Consider the following 16979-nt stretch of genomic DNA (forward strand, 5'->3'; position numbering starts at 1 on the left):
TATCGATTAATTAACTAAACCTATCGATATCGATAAATAACTTAACCTATCGATATCGATTAATTAACTGAACCTATCGATATCGATTAATTTACTTAACCATCGATATCGAATAATTAACTTAACCTATCGATATCGATTAATTAACTTGACCAATCGATATCGATTGATTAACTTGACCTATCGATATCGATTGATTAACTTAACCTATCGATATCGATTAATTAACTTAACCTATCGATATCGATTAATTAACTTAACCTATCGATATCGATTGATTGACTTAACCTATCGATATCGATTAATTAACTTAATCTATCGATATCGATTAATTAACTTAACCTATCGATATCGATTAATTAACTTAACCTATCGATATCGATTAATTAACTTAACCTATCGATATCGATAAATAACTTAACCTATCGATATCGATTAATTAACTGAACCTATCGATATCGATTAATTAACTTGACCAATCGATATCGATTGATTAACTTGACCTATCGATATCGATTGATTAACTTAACCTATCGATATCGATTGATTGACTTAACCTATCGATATCGATTAATTAACTTAATCTATCGATATCGATTAATTAACTTAACCTATCGATATCGATTAATTAACTTAACCTATCGATATCGATTAATTAACTTAACCTATCGATATCGATTAATTAACTGAACCTATCGATATCGATTAATTAACTTGACCAATCGATATCGATTGATTAACTTGACCTATCGATATCGATTGATTAACTTAACCTATCGATATCGATAAATAACTTAACCTATCGATATCGATTAATTAACTTAACCTATCGATATCGATTAATTAACTTAACCTATCGATATCGATTAATTAACTTAACCTATCGATATCGATAAATAACTTAAACTATCGATATCGATTAATTAACTGAACCTATCGATATCGATTAATTAACTTAACCATCGATATCGATAAATAACTTAACCTATCGATATCGATTAATTAACTTAACCTATCGATATCGATAAATAACTTAACCTATCGATATCGATTAATTAACTGAACCTATCGATATCGATTAATTAACTTAACCATCGATATCGAGAAATAACTTAACCTATCGATATCGATTAATTAACTTAACCTATCGATATCGATTAATTAACTTAACCTATCGATATCGATAAATAACTTAACCTATCGATATCGATTAATTAACTGAACCTATCGATATCGATTAATTAACTTAACCATCGATATCGAATAATTAACTTAACCTATCGATATCGATTAATTAACTTGACCAATCGATATCGATTGATTAACTTGACCTATCGATATCGATTGATTAACTTAACCTATCGATATCGATTAATTAACTTAACCTATCGATATCGATTAATTAACTTAACCTATCGATATCGATAAATAACTTAACCTATCGATATCGATTAATTAACTGAACCTATCGATATCGATTAATTTACTTAACCATCGATATCGAATAATTAACTTAACCTATCGATATCGATTAATTAACTTGACCAATCGATATCGATTGATTAACTTGACCTATCGATATCGATTGATTAACTTAACCTATCGATATCGATAAATTAACTTAACCTATCGATATCGATTGATTAACTTAACCTATCGATATCGATTAATTAACTTAACCTATCGATATCGATTGATTGACCTAACCTATCGATATCGATTAATTAACTTAACCTATCGATATCGATTAATTAACTGAACTATCTATATCGATTGATTGACTTAACCTATCGATATCGATTAATTAACTTAACCTATCGATATCGATTAATTAACTTAACCTATCGATATCGATTAATTAACTTAATCTATCGATATCGATTGATTAACTTGACCTATCGATATCGATTAATCAACTTAATCTATCGATATCGATTAATTAACTTAACCTATCGATATCGATTAATTAACTTAACCTATCGATATCGATTTATTAACTTGACATATCGATTGATTAACTTGACCGATCGATATCGATTGATTAACTTAACATATCTATATCGATAAATAACTTAACCTATCGATATCGATTAATTAACTTAACCTATCGATATCGATTAATTAACTTAACCTATCGATATCGATTAATTAACTTAACCTATCGATATCGATTAATTAACTTAACCTATCGATATCGATAAATAACTTAACCTATCGATATCGATTAATTAACTGAACCTATCGATATCGATTAATTTACTTAACCATCGATATCGAATAATTAACTTAACCTATCGATATCGATTAATTAACTTGACCAATCGATATCGATTGATTAACTTGACCTATCGATATCGATTGATTAACTTAACCTATCGATATCGATAAATTAACTTAACCTATCGATATCGATTGATTAACTTAACCTATCGATATCGATTAATTAACTTAACCTATCGATATCGATTGATTGACCTAACCTATCGATATCGATTAATTAACTTAACCTATCGATATCGATTAATTAACTGAACTATCTATATCGATTGATTGACTTAACCTATCGATATCGATTAATTAACTTAACCTATCGATATCGATTAATTAACTTAACCTATCGATATCGATTAATTAACTTAATCTATCGATATCGATTGATTAACTTGACCTATCGATATCGATTAATCAACTTAATCTATCGATATCGATTAATTAACTTAACCTATCGATATCGATTAATTAACTTAACCTATCGATATCGATTTATTAACTTGACATATCGATTGATTAACTTGACCGATCGATATCGATTGATTAACTTAACATATCTATATCGATAAATAACTTAACCTATCGATATCGATTAATTAACTTAACCTATCGATATCGATTAATTAACTTAACCTATCGATATCGATTAATTAACTTAACCTATCGATATCGATTAATTAACTTAACCTATCGATATCGATTAATTAACTTGACCTATCGATATCGATTAATTAACTGAATCTATCGATATCGATTGATTAACTTAACCTATCGATATTGATTAATTAACTTAACCTATCGATATCGATTAATTAACTTAACCTATCGATATTATTGATTGACTTAACCAATCGATATCGATTAATTAACTGAACCTATCGATATTATTGATTGACTTAACCAATCGATATCGATTAATTAACTGAACCTTTCGATATCGATTTATTAACTTGACATATCGATTGATTAACTCGACCGATCGATATCGATTCATTTCGATTAATTAACTTGACCTATCGATATCGATTGATTAACTTGACCTATCGATATCGATTGATTAACTTGACCTATCGATATCGATCAATTTACTTAACCTATCGATATCGATTAATTAACTTAACCTATCGATATCGATTGATTAACTTGACCTATCGATATCGATTAATTAACTTGACCTATCGATATCGATTGATTAACTTGACCTATCGATATCGATTGATTAACTTAACCTATCGACATCGATTAATTTACTTAACCTATCGATATCGATTAATTAACTTAATCTATCGATATCGATTGATTAACTTAACCTATCGATATCGATTAATTAACTTTACCTATCGATATTGATTAATTAACTTAACCTATCGATATCGATTAATTAACTTGACATATCGATTGATTAACTTGACCGATCGATATCGATTGATTAACTTAACCTATCGATATCGATCAATTTACTTAACCTATCGATATCGATTAATTAACTTAACCTATCGATATCGATTAATTAACTTAACCTATCGATATCGATTGATTAACTTAACCTATCGATATCGATTGATTAACTTAATCTATCGATATCGATTAATTAACTTAACCTATCGATATCGATTGATTAACTTAACCTATCGATATCGATTAATTAACTTAACCTATCGATATCGATTAATTGACATAACCTATCGATATAGATTAATTAACAACCTATTATATAGATTTCGCTGTCTGTTTGTCGGACCATCTGTCACCTGTATCCTACCAGCTGTATCTTATGAACCATGATGGTTGGTCAGTTGAAAATTTCAAAGAATATGTATTTCTGTTGCCGCAAAACAACAAATCCTAAAAAGCAGAATTAAATAAATATTGAAGGGCGCTTCGATACAACAATCGCGATTCATTAATTTTATTTTCGAATTTTTCTCAACCGATTATTTTTTCGTTTGTCTTTTAATTCTATAAACCTCCTTACCAATAAAAAAAAGTAAAGTCTGTAAAGTCGGTTTACTGACGATAGTTGAACGTGACAACGTCCGATTGTGCTTCTTTGTCGCTCGTTCCGCGCTCTCGCTCGCACTTCAAGCCTTACATGGAACGCCTCAGAGCGAGGTAACGCCGCATGAGTCATGTTTTTTCGTGCGTGCAGCCGGCTATATCGAATTATAAGACGTTGTCACGTCAAAAAATTACGGAACCTGTTGTGGCTGGAGTTCGACTCACAACTTTTTAACTTAACATATTTTTTTAAACAAGCAATATTTTAAATAACTCACCCGATTGAAATGGATATTTTTGGTTTTATGGCATTCAAATGCTTTATAAATATAAATTTATAAAGAATAGAAAAAATTCGATCACGAGGCGGGACTCGAATTGGTCAGGCATCCGCCCCGGAATGGCGCGAAAGGATGCGGGTTCGAGTCCCGCTGAGTGATCGAATTTTTTCTATCTATACAAATATTATAAAGAGGAAAGGTTTGATTTTTTGTTTGTTTGTTTGTTTGTATGAATTGAATAGGCTCCGAAACTACTTGGCAGATTTGAAAAATTCTTTCACTGTTGGAAAGCTACATCATTTCTGAGTGACATAGGCTAGGTTTCATCCCGGAAATCCCACGGGAACGGGAACTATGCGGGTTTTTTTTTTGAAAACGCGGGCGAAGCCGCAGGCGGAAAGCTAGTTCTTTATAAATTTATAACTCACCCGATGTCCAGCACACACATCGCGCACCAAAAAGCTCAATTTCATCTCTGGCAGGGAGTAAATCTCCAAATTGCCGTTATCCCTCAGTACGAAGAGCCAATATGTCGGCTTGACCTCCGCGAGCTGTTTCTTCCACCAACGTGACACGCGACGGGGAACGCCGGGGTTTTTCGATTGTTCTGCTAACATTATCTGTGAAATAATAGAAAGAAAGAAAGATAATTTATTTGACTCCACAATAATAACAAACACAGTTAACACACAATACAATATTTAAAATTAAAACAACACAACATGAAACAATACAAGTACAATAAATATAGGAGTAAAATAAAATAAAATAAAGCCGAAAAGTGGATCCAAGTCAGACAAAAAGTTAAATAATGACGGTAAGTACTGTAGCGTTTAATAAATTGTGTAAATAATAGTGTGTTTGTTTGTCCTTCTTTCACGTCGCAACGCAACGATTTAATGTTTTGATTTTTGTAGTTAAAGATAATTAGAATAACAGACAGCAACTTTTACCGCGCATCTAATTCGTACGAGAGAGAATTTCCTATGAGCTTTTTTTGAAACAATTAAGACCTAGTTTGTTTGTCTATATTTTATTTTAATTTGTTCTGAAACCGAAGCATTTTTGTATATTATTTTTGAAGTGAAACTTCTTTAGGCGCGTTGAGAGTAAAATTTCAACGTCATGACAATACCGTCACGTCATGGAGTAAGGCGACGATTTTGGTATGTTTGAATCTTGCCAAAGAAGTTTCACTTCTGACACGTGTGTTCAGCATACACGCTCTTTTTTAACTATATTCTGTCATGTTAAAATAACTACTAATAAGAAGATAATAGACTAATAATATACTAAGATATTAAGATACTTTGAAATTTATTTTTAACTGTTTTCTCTGAAATAAAGCTTTAACTTTATAGTTTTTAAATAATTTTTTTTTTATTTTAAATTAAATAGTAGGATTGTAAAATACTCACGCTAGCCATCGAAGCCGGTGTTTGATCACCACCATACAGCAGCTCATCATCATTGAGTTCATACACCACGCCCGGCTTCAGACCTTCGGCTTTCACGTTCTTGTTCGCTTTGCCCGAAAACTCGCCTTTCACCTGGTTATAAATTTATTTTAGTGAGGGTAGTTGGATGTTGGAAGAATTTTTTTCAATTTGATTAAAGAAAGAAACGAAATAATAGTGAAGATAATGGCTGTACTGGTAGCGTTTAAAAAAAAGGTTAAATAAAATTATAATATCCTGAGGAAATAAGATCATGTCCAAAAACAACAGAACAATGATGAATCAATTGATGACGTAAACATAGGGATAAGGGAATAAATTGCGTTTATAGTCAAAATTGCATATCTAAATAATATAATATTGATAATGATGATTGTCTCGATCCCAATAATAATGTCTATGGTAGCAGTATTGGAAGTAATAGTGTCAATTATAGTTCTAGTGCAAGTGATAGTGATAGAGATACATGCAAATGTTATTGAAAGTGATAATGCTAGTGCATATGGTACTGATAATGACAGTGATAGTGCTAGTGTTAGTGATAGTGATGCAAAAGTGCAAATTCTATTGAAAGTAATAATGCTGGGGCAAGTGATAGTGATATCGATAGTTCTAATACTAGGGCAAAGGCCAGTCATATTAACAGCCCTAAAAAAACGACTAACTCCTAATAACAAGTTCCACCCACCTGTACAGGAGCGCCGACCTGCGCGAACAGGCCGCTCAGGTCCCGGTACGGCGCCGCGCGGACCACGCCCGGCCGGTGCGGGACCGCCTGCCGCGTGGGGGCCAGGCGGGCTGACTGGAGTATACAAACAAATAAAAAAAAATGTTGTGTGGTTTTATGAAACCACGGTAAAAGTGAAACTGTTCGAACGGTTCCGAACACTGCTTTGTGCCGAGTAGGTATACCTACTCGGCAGCCGCGATACACGCGACATGCGCTACATAGACCAAAAAGTTTGAGACGATGTAATAAAAGTTTCACTTTAAAAATCATCACTATAGCTGTAAGGCTACGCAAGATTTCCCCATTGAAAAAAAAGTGGCTGTAGGGCTGTTTGTGTATGTGCGCGGCGAGGCGGGGGAGAGTACCGACCGTTCCGTTTCTTTCTAATTTCTAACCCGTCCTCTTTCTTGCCCGGTCCCCACCAAAACCGCACATACCAACACCGCCTTACAATCACTGCACACAAGCTATAGTACAAAACATAGTTTCAAAAGATAGAAAATAGAAAATTTCCGCTATCTGTCTGTCTGCCCTTAAATAGGATTAGATCTTTAAAACTACGCAACGAATTTTGATAATGGTTTTTCTAATAGACTGATAGAAAAAAAGTCGGTCGTCGGTACTGTAGATACAGGTGAAACATTTTTATATTTATGCTATGTCATATTAAACATGCCGTTTCTAACTGTAATTTATAAATTTCACATTTACAAAGCTAGCAACAATTTACTTTTAAAATTAAAACAAGTAACACAATATAACACAATATAAAATCCATAACCTCAATCCCATAAAATCCTAAAAACACAGTCTTACCAAAGCGTCCTTAGCTCGCATTTCCCTTAGAGCCAGTACTAAAGCTCTCCCACAAGTAGACAGCACACACAAGTACGGGTCAGCTGTGATGGCAGTTCGAGCTGTCCATTCCAGTGATATGGACTGTATTAACGCACCATCTGATTAAAAAATGTCCAAATTTTTCATCATTTCTAGTATTTTTTGTGAGTATTACGCCAAGGTAAGCGAACATAATCAAAAGTTAAGAATCATTTGACCAAATTTTCCAAAAATATGCCCAAAACAGGCCTAAAAGTATCTTGCCCTTTTCTATCTAGTACCAAAATTCAATTGCTTTATAAAGAATAGTTATTTTCCCATAGTCTACATTTCCCTTAAGGGCTAGAACTAAAGCTCTCCCACAAGTAGACAGCAACACACAAGTACGGGTCAGCTGTGATGGCTGTTCGAGCTGTCCATTCCAGTGAAATGGACTGGATTAGAGCACCATCTAATTAAAAGAGGGTATTTTATGTAACTCTTGCCCCCTGTTTTCCTGTATATTACGGTAAGTAACATTTGAGACGATTTTATGAAAAAATGCCCAAAACAATCCTAAAAGAATCCTGCCCTCTTCTAAATAGTACCCCAACACCTATATCGTAAGGAATAGTTATTTTCCGAACCGCCGTGATGGCAATTCGAGCTGTCCATTCCAGTGAAATGGACTGGATTAACGCACCATCTGGGTAAATAATACTTTATTTTGAGCATTCTTTAGTGCTTTTTTTTTCTGCAAAAACTTCTAACTTAACTCTATCGCATTAAAGAGTCAAAAAACAAACAACAAACAATTCCAAAACCTTTATATCGTAAAAAATAGTTATGAGAAGAACAGGAAAAACTTTTTATAAACAGCAACAATTTCAATACTGAATTTCCTAAAAAAATATCCAGAAAAAAAAATTTATGCGTGTACTAGAGTACACACGTAACACCTTGGCCACGGACACCGGCGGCGCGACCGACGGCGCGACGGGCGGCGCGGCAATTCGCGCGGCGCGGTAAGCATGCCACGGGCAGTTGCGTTCGCCGCCGCGACCAGTGTAGACGAGGAGACGAGATAGCTTTATCAAAGTTAGCTCGACGTTGTTTGGAGAGTAGCAGCTTTTTTGCTCAAGATTTAATGTTTGGAAGATATAGTGGAGTACACGAATTAAATAGAAATCGTGTTACAGACGGAGAATTCCACCAAAAATATGAAAAATATAGGCATGATGAAAAATTATGTTGCGGGTGGCTAGACTTCCAAATAGCTGGTCTAGCTAGAATTTCTGGAATAAAAGCTTCCGTCTCCATTTTCGCGAAAAAAAAAACAAACTATTTTAAATTAAGTTCGCTCCGGGATAGTCCATTGAATAAAAAGTTCTAGAGTGCGTGAGTTAGTAACGTAAGATGTTTCTTCGGAAACATGTCAAGAGTCCCTAGGTAATAAACATACTAAAACCCCGGGCCACTAGGAGGAGCCCCGGAGTGGGGGGAGGGAGGAAATGGGTCCATTTTTTCATATTTCGCTTAAATCTCAAAAACGGTACATGTTAGAGAAAAACTTTCAAGTAGGGATGTAACGATACATGATTTTGCCGATACGATACCGATACCGATATTTGTAGTAATGTATCGGCGATACCGATACCGATACCGATATCGATGGCTTGGTAGAAAAATAAATAGTGAATTATGCATAAAAAGTTACCAACATGTAACTGTTAATCGTATTCTTTTAAATAATTTGGAAAATCCAAAAGTGCACGCCTCATAATTTTTTTTTTAATAAATATTTATTAATTAGTATTTTTGTTTATTTAATAACAATTAAACCACATCGAATCAGACCCTGAAAAATGAAAGGGTTCTATTCCTGAGCATACTCAAGCGTAAGAGAAAAAAAAAGACTCGATTAGTAAAGTATTTCGGTCGCTATCGTGTTAACAAGAAAAAGGATCCGCACATACAGACACACGGACGTCCAAGACAGAACTTTTTTAAACTGTTTTTTAACTAGTTTAAATAACAAAAATGACATCAAAAATATCATGAACGTTAAAAATAGTGTTTTTTCTTAATATGTGTGTGTATGTATTATCTTACAAGTGCAATGTATGATACATAAAGACATTTTAAGTTTGAAAAATCAGATGTTTTGCGCGAAGTGACAGTAGTACCCACCTCAACGCTTCGCTTATGAGGCGTGCAATAAAAATGCCAAACAAAAAACAACAAAATTATTATTTTAGTACATAATATTATTATTTTACTAAGTCAGTTAAACTTTAAGTAATACACATACAATCAGTACCTAATAAAAGTTTACTATTCTGCCGTCCTTTAACTAGAAAGCCGTTAAGCCCACGAAGTGAGTTTCGAGTAAATGGCAAAAGACACGGAAATCGTTATTTCTTAAAAATTATGACACTTACAATAATTATTGTGAGATACATCGATCGACATTTAATTATATATAAATATTAGTTTTTACCCAGAAACTGTTATAATTTATTTTTAAATTCACTTTTTCTCGTTTAGTTCAGCATAATAATCTGAAAATTTTAACTATTTACTGGACAAGACGGCCGTTCACATACCATAGCGACTTTTTAGCTAAGTAATTTAGTATTTTTATTTTCATTTTGTGATTTTTTTTTATTTAGTAATAAAATGCTTACCTAAAACGTCGTTAAGCTACTATAACTATGTACTTTTAAGCTATGACTTTCGTTTTAATTTAAATTTCAAAAACTTTATAATCAGCGTTTAAGGGTTTTTGGATGCTTTTGTACTATGATTCTATATACATAGTTGTACTAAATTTTAATCTTACTAATGTTAAAAATTTGCTGCTGTCTGAGGCTTTGCTCTCGGGAATTACATCCTCTAGGTCAACCATCAACCAATGGAAAGGAAAAGGATCAAAAGCTTTTAGGTTTAAGTATTAAGGATTTAAACACTATCTAAATTGATGGTTTTAGCGTCTTATTGTGAGTAACAAGTATTTTAAACTCTTTTACTAAATGACTCTTTTAAGTTTTCGATAAAATTAACCTTTATTTCTCGTCATGTTCACGTTTATTTCATTACAGTGGCTCATTAAGGGGTTAAGATTGAGATAAATCTTCTCGCTTTTCTTTTTTGGAACCGTATATTCATTTCGAATTGCAATTTTAACGTTATTTTTTAAATATTCTTCTGCAAGTCACGGATATGTGAGTACATATAGAACCACAAACATATAAACATAAATCGTTTCCTGAAAAAAAAATTAAGACTTGTGCACAAGGTTTTTGAAAAAATAAAACCCTGGTTTCAATAGGGCTTCAAGCTCTTACATGTGGGATGCTCTTAATAAATAATGTAGAACCGCATATCAAATGATTAGAAGACTCTTTCATCCACATTCAGAAAATATAATATACCAGAATATGTGAAAAAATAACAGGAGGTAGAAAACTTTTTATTTGATACTATGTAAAAAATACAAATCTTAATAATCTAATACATATAAAGATAAGAAAAAATAGCAATAGTTGCAAAATGGACTCCCCGTCAGCGGGTCAAGGGTAGTGTACTCCTAACAATTTTTGTATCACCATCTCTAGTACATTGCTTGACAGTCGATTACTAATTCCACCCAAGGGGTAAATTACATAATTAATAAATAGTTTTAAAAATTAAATAGTACAGACTGTCTTTCTTCTCTTTCTCGGTTACAGAGACAAATCAGAGTCTAAACAGAGAAGTACGATTGAAAGTTCGCACTGTCGTAACCATTACCTACCAAATTTTCGTAACTTTGACTTGTTATATTTTCCGTAATTCAGCTGCTAGATTGTTTAAAACGTAGTAAACCTGATCAGAAACAATACGTCTTGTAAAAGAAAATCAAAAACAATCGGTACTCTGCTTGGGAGCGACATTATTTCATCATCACTCTCATCTCCAAAACTGATGCATCACCAGAATCGGATAACTGCCTTTTAGCTTAAAAATGAGGGTTAGCTGCTTTGTAGCTAAGCAAAAAAGTGTTATTAGAATTATTCCTAAATAAAATTACTTAACTAAAAAAGCGTTAAGGGCGAGTAACTGCAAATAAGGTAAGGATTTCCATTGGAATCGTTATATGAAAGCATATCATAAAGCAGTTATAGTCCTTTTGCGTCCCTATAGTCAAGTATAATCTGATAACGTACTTTTAGTCAAGTAAAAAGCTAAAAAATAATTATTAAATCTGGCGGTTAAGGTACTTTTAAGGAAATTTAGCGAAGTAGTGTTGGTTAGACGCTTTCAAGTTATGGAATCGCTGAAAATTGTGTTACTTAACGGCTTACAATATTTTCATATATTTATAACTATTAATGCTAGAGAAATTATTCTTAGACAGAAAGATAGAGAATTCTGAACTCTATCACCCTACATTTAAAACTGAAAATTGTCCATTTGAGGGTTAACGGCTTTTTAGTTAAAGGACGGCAGTATTGGTAGAGTTTTTTCAGAAAACAAAGTGCGCACGCGCGGGCGGCCTCCCGCACAGTTCATTGGGCGCGGATTTTTGAATTATTTGATATCAAAAAAATTGGTTGTTTGTAAAGTAGGTTTACGATCGAGATGTTTACGTGATAACATAATGCAGTGGTAGCGCTCGAGATGAAACGGGAGATCGGTCCGTCTCTCTCTCGTTATACCTGCGATCGCGCTCGTGAAGTTTTGGTGTGACACAAGTTTATGAACATGTCACCCGACTAAAACGATTTTAGAAACGTTATCACGTTAAAAATTAAAAAAATTCAAAATTATTTATTTCTTTCCTTTACATAAACAAATTTGTGATTGGAACACTCCTAGTAAGCAAATAAAATGCTTGTGTCAGGAGGTTCCGCTCTTCCTTAACACTATTACAGAAACAGAAATAAAACAATATGAATGAATACAATGCAAAAACATAAAAGAAAAGAAATAATTTAATAAAAAAATATCGGTATCGGTTGATTTATTATCGGCGATACCGATATATCGGCTTGCCGATATATCGGCCGATATATCGGTATCTGTATCGGTATCGTTACATCCCTACTTTCAAGGAAAAGTTGAAAGGCCATAAAATTATCTACAAGTTGTACCTAAATCATTTTTTCCTATATCCTACTGTTTCTGAGTTATACGCAGTAAAACATGATTTTGGCTCAAACAATTTCCACATCAATCGATCAAAAAATATTTCTTTCTTCCAAAAAACTCAAATGTGCAACTTGTGACCGGTACTGATAGATTGCTCTTAATTTGGTCTATAATTGGTAAAATAAACACATTCCTCCATGGAAGCCTTTAGGAGGAATCGATTGTCAAAATATTATATTAGGGTAGTTTGAGTTACTGAACTTGATCTTTTTATTTTTTTCTTCCAAAAAACTCAAAAGTGCAACTTGTGACCAGTACAGATAGATTGCTCATAATTAGGTCTATCATTGATAAAAATACTAGATTCCACCACGGAGGCGTTTACGGGGAATTGAATTTTATTAGGGTAGTTACGATACTTGAACTTTTTATTTTTTTTCTTCCAAAAAACTACGTATTTTTATCAATGATAGACCTAATTATGAGCAATCTATCTGTACCGGTCACAAGTTGCACTTTTGAGTTTTTTGGAAGAAAAAAAATAAAAAGTTCAAGTATCGTAACTACCCTAATAAAATTAAATTCCCCGTAAACGCCTCCGTGGTGGAATCTGGTATTTTTATCAATGATAGACCCAATTATGAGCAATCTATCTGTACCGGTCACAAGTTGCACTTTTGAGTTTTTTGGAAGAAAAAAATAAAAAGATCAAGTTCAGTAACTCAAACTACCCTAATATAATATTTTGACAATCGATTCCTCCTAAAGGCTTCCATGGAGGAATGTGTTTATTTTACCAATTATAGACCAAATTAAGAGCAATCTATCAGTATCGGGCACAAGTTGCACATTTGAGTTTTTTGGAAGAAAGAAATATTTTTTGATCGATTGATGTGGAAATTGTATGAGCCAAAATCATGTTTTACTGCGTATAACTCAGAAACGGTAGGATATAGGAAAAAATGATTTAGGTACAACTTGTAGATAATTTTATGGCCTTTCAACTTTTCTTTGAAAGTTTTTCTCTAACATGTACCGTTTTTGAGATTTAAGCGAAAAATGAAAAAATGGACCCATTTCCTCCCTCCCCCCACTCCGGGGCTCCTCCTAGTGGCCCGGGGTTTTAGTATGTTTATTACCTAGGGACTCTTGACATGTTTCCGAAGAAACATCTTACGTTACTAACTCACGCACTCTAGGCCCCCCTTGGAGGGACTCATTCAATGGACTAGGGAGTAGTCGCCGCGTCTGCCGCTCGACTCCGTGGCCTGCGCCGTAATAACTCATACATTTGTTTCGATCGCTAGTCGTGCCGCGCGATTCGCTCGGGGAAATTCGCCGGTCGTCTCGCTGGTCGCCGCTGCGCGTGGCATGCCCAGTACATTTCCATACATTTGATTCATTCGCAAGACGCGCCGCCAGTCGCGCCGCGCGAATTTTCGCTATAGCGAATTGTCCGTGGCCAGCACGTAAGAAGTGAAACTTCTTTATGACCTTAAAAATGTCACGAGTATGGCGTAACGCAAAAATGTCACGCGTACGGCGTAACGCAAAAATGTCACGTCCAACCCCGATACAGAAGTTTCACTTCAAAAAACTGAAGTACTTTACACTAAAGTTTCTATTATCTACTTTATAAATGTTACCAACTTCTAATAAGCCGTATAGCCACAGTGGTAACTTGCACCATAAACTTGTTATTTCCCAAATTTCCGGCAAAAACTGTCGGCGCGTTCGTCAAGAAGCCAGAGTTGTCTACTTCGTTGATTTCCTGCCCCGTTTGTAGGATCTGTAAAGATTAATTTGTAGATATATCATTTATAAAAGGAGTCTTAAAAAGTTCTCAAGTCCTTTTGAATCGTCAAAATACAGAAAAAAAGAGCGTGTGTGCCAAGCACACGTATTGACGTGACGCGACCTTGAAATTTTACCCTCAACGCGCCTAAAGTAGTTTCACTCCAATAATAATTTGCCACTGGCTTTTAAAAGTGCTCATCTAAAAAAGATGACTATAATTCCATAGTTTTAATTGCATGTAAATTTTAATTGATTTCTATTTGGATTTTATTTAAATTGTCATTGATATATTTGTGTCTGTGTAATTATAAATGGAAGACACAGGCTTCTGAAAAATAGTTTTTATTTATTTATTTATTAATCATTTATTCAGGAAATATACAATTTACATATTACAATTCTTAAAAACTAAACAATTTAAAAAATATATATACAGTCAAAATCTGTTATAACGACATCGAAGGGACTACTCATATTGAGTCGTAAAAACCGATAGTTGTAACAACCGGTGACAGGTATTAATAGGAAAGATAATATGTACATACATATGTATATTCATGTAAGAAATTAAACCACATTTTGTTTACTTCAATACAAACGTATAATATAAAATAACAATATCATTTTTCCATCATTTTTTTATGCATAAAATCTGTAATTTTAGTTTGTTTGAAACACTTCTGTCGTGCATACACATTTTGTAATTCACGTTGGATTTTAATCAGCGTATCGTCCCAATTTCCCTGCATGTCCCCCTCTTCACTAAAAAGAACAATCTTTCGTAATACACTAACAGCATTGAGACCGTCAATCAAAGTTGGCACTGTAAATTGTTCTTCCGAGTCTTCCTGTTCATTTTCATTTTCCTCTTGAACTTCACGTATTTTCCCGCCGACGATGCCATGTCGAGCCCGGAAACGTTGAATCCAACTAGACGAGCAAACAAAATCTTCACCAAAACGTTGAGCAAAATCGTTTGCTTTTTCTTGAAGAATTGGTCCATTTATTGGCACATTATTTGTCCTTTGATATTTAAACCACTTTAACAAAGCTTCCTCAATCTTCGTATGCCGCGTTGTTCTGGCTCGTTTCATTTTCAAAAAATTCTTGTCGTAAAGGATTTGAATTTTCTCCCTTTCTTTCCAAATGGTTGAAATTGTCGAGTGTGATACACCATATTCTTTTGCCAGGTCTTTGTTTGGAATTCCTTTCTCTAGCTTTGAAATAATACGCGATTTTTCTTCGATATTGATTTGTTTTCTTTTTTGCGACATGTTACAATTTTCACAGTTAACTCAACAATATGATTTGGTGCGCCTTGTGTAACGATAAGTAAGAAACTGACTTAAGAGATATGACGAAGCGGGCCTTGAGGCTATGGCATGCATGTGCTTTGTTTCTAAGAATTACAAAAGACCCTAAACTTTGTTTACTTTTACGATCATAGCCATTGACTATTATACTGTGCCAGATGTGGATACAATTATCTACCTATTCAAATTGTTTGCAATACAGCTGAGCCGGTCGTTCTACAGATATAATTCTCCGAAAACATTAACCAAATGTGGTCGCTTAATGCGGTATGTCGTAGTAAACAATGTCGTAAAAACCAATGTTTTCGATAAGGCGGTCATATAACATTCAGCCAGGACCTTTGAATTTGGTCAATTTAACCGGTATGTTGTTCTAAACGATGTCGCCACAAACAGTTTTGACTGTATACTTAAAAACTAAAATTTAAAAAAACTAAAGTTTTTACTATCTTAGCAGCCTGGGGTCACTTTGATTTGTAAAATTATGATTTAATATTAATGTAAATATGTACTACTTTTCCACCAAACTACACTCACCATGCTAGTATCATCCTGTGTGAGTATCATATACGCGTGCGTCCCCTCCATGTCTCTGTGCGCTTCGCGTTGCGTTTCCGTTTGTTCGCCGATCACCGTCCACATGTCTACACAACCTGCACACACAGACATAATGTTATTAGTTTTCTATGTAATATTATAAAGAGGAAAGGTTTGTATGTATGTATGGGTTTCACGCATAAACTACTGGACCGATTTTGATGAAATTTGGCACAGATAATCTTCAGACCCTGAGAAAGAACATAGGCTACCTTTTATTGCGAAATATGTACCACGGGCGAAACCGGGGCGGATCGCTAGTATAACATAAAGTGTGAAAGTGACGCGTGTATAACGACATGTCAAAGTGACACTAAAAATATGTGAAAGCGACACTTGTCAAAGTGAATGAGTAGTTACATGTCCACACAGCCTGCACACACAGACATAAGTTATTAATTACATATTAGTATAACAAAAAGTGGCAAAGTGACACTTATATAACGACATGCCAAAGACACTAAAAATATGTGAAAGCGACACTTGTCAAAGTGTCGCTTTCACATATTTTTAGTGTCAGTTCAAGAAGCTTATATCTAATACACTGGAGATTTCAGTATGAACATTAACTTGTAACAAGAAAATA

The 16979-nt window shown here is 33.9% G+C and overlaps 1 protein-coding gene across 1 annotated transcript in view; it reads right to left on the reverse strand.

The window, feature by feature from the left end:
- The window catches only part of Cpsf160 (cleavage and polyadenylation specificity factor subunit 1), a 44075-nt gene that overhangs the window by 15552 nt on the left and 11544 nt on the right, over positions 1-16979 (reverse strand). Inside the window, exons 11-16 of the mRNA XM_090115191.1 lie at positions 16334-16449; positions 14337-14475; positions 7554-7693; positions 6696-6809; positions 5969-6100; positions 4979-5170 (exon numbers count right to left, since the gene is read on the reverse strand). Coding sequence (XP_089971317.1) covers positions 4979-5170; positions 5969-6100; positions 6696-6809; positions 7554-7693; positions 14337-14475; positions 16334-16449 — 833 coding nt within the window. The remainder of the gene's footprint in view (positions 1-4978; positions 5171-5968; positions 6101-6695; positions 6810-7553; positions 7694-14336; positions 14476-16333; positions 16450-16979) is intronic.

The sequence above is a fragment of the Colias eurytheme genome, chromosome 22, assembly GCF_061535395.1.
Source record: "Colias eurytheme isolate Ceu_HAF_F1 chromosome 22, ilColEury1 Martin Lab GWU primary, whole genome shotgun sequence".
Taxonomy (NCBI): Eukaryota; Metazoa; Arthropoda; class Insecta; order Lepidoptera; family Pieridae; genus Colias; species Colias eurytheme.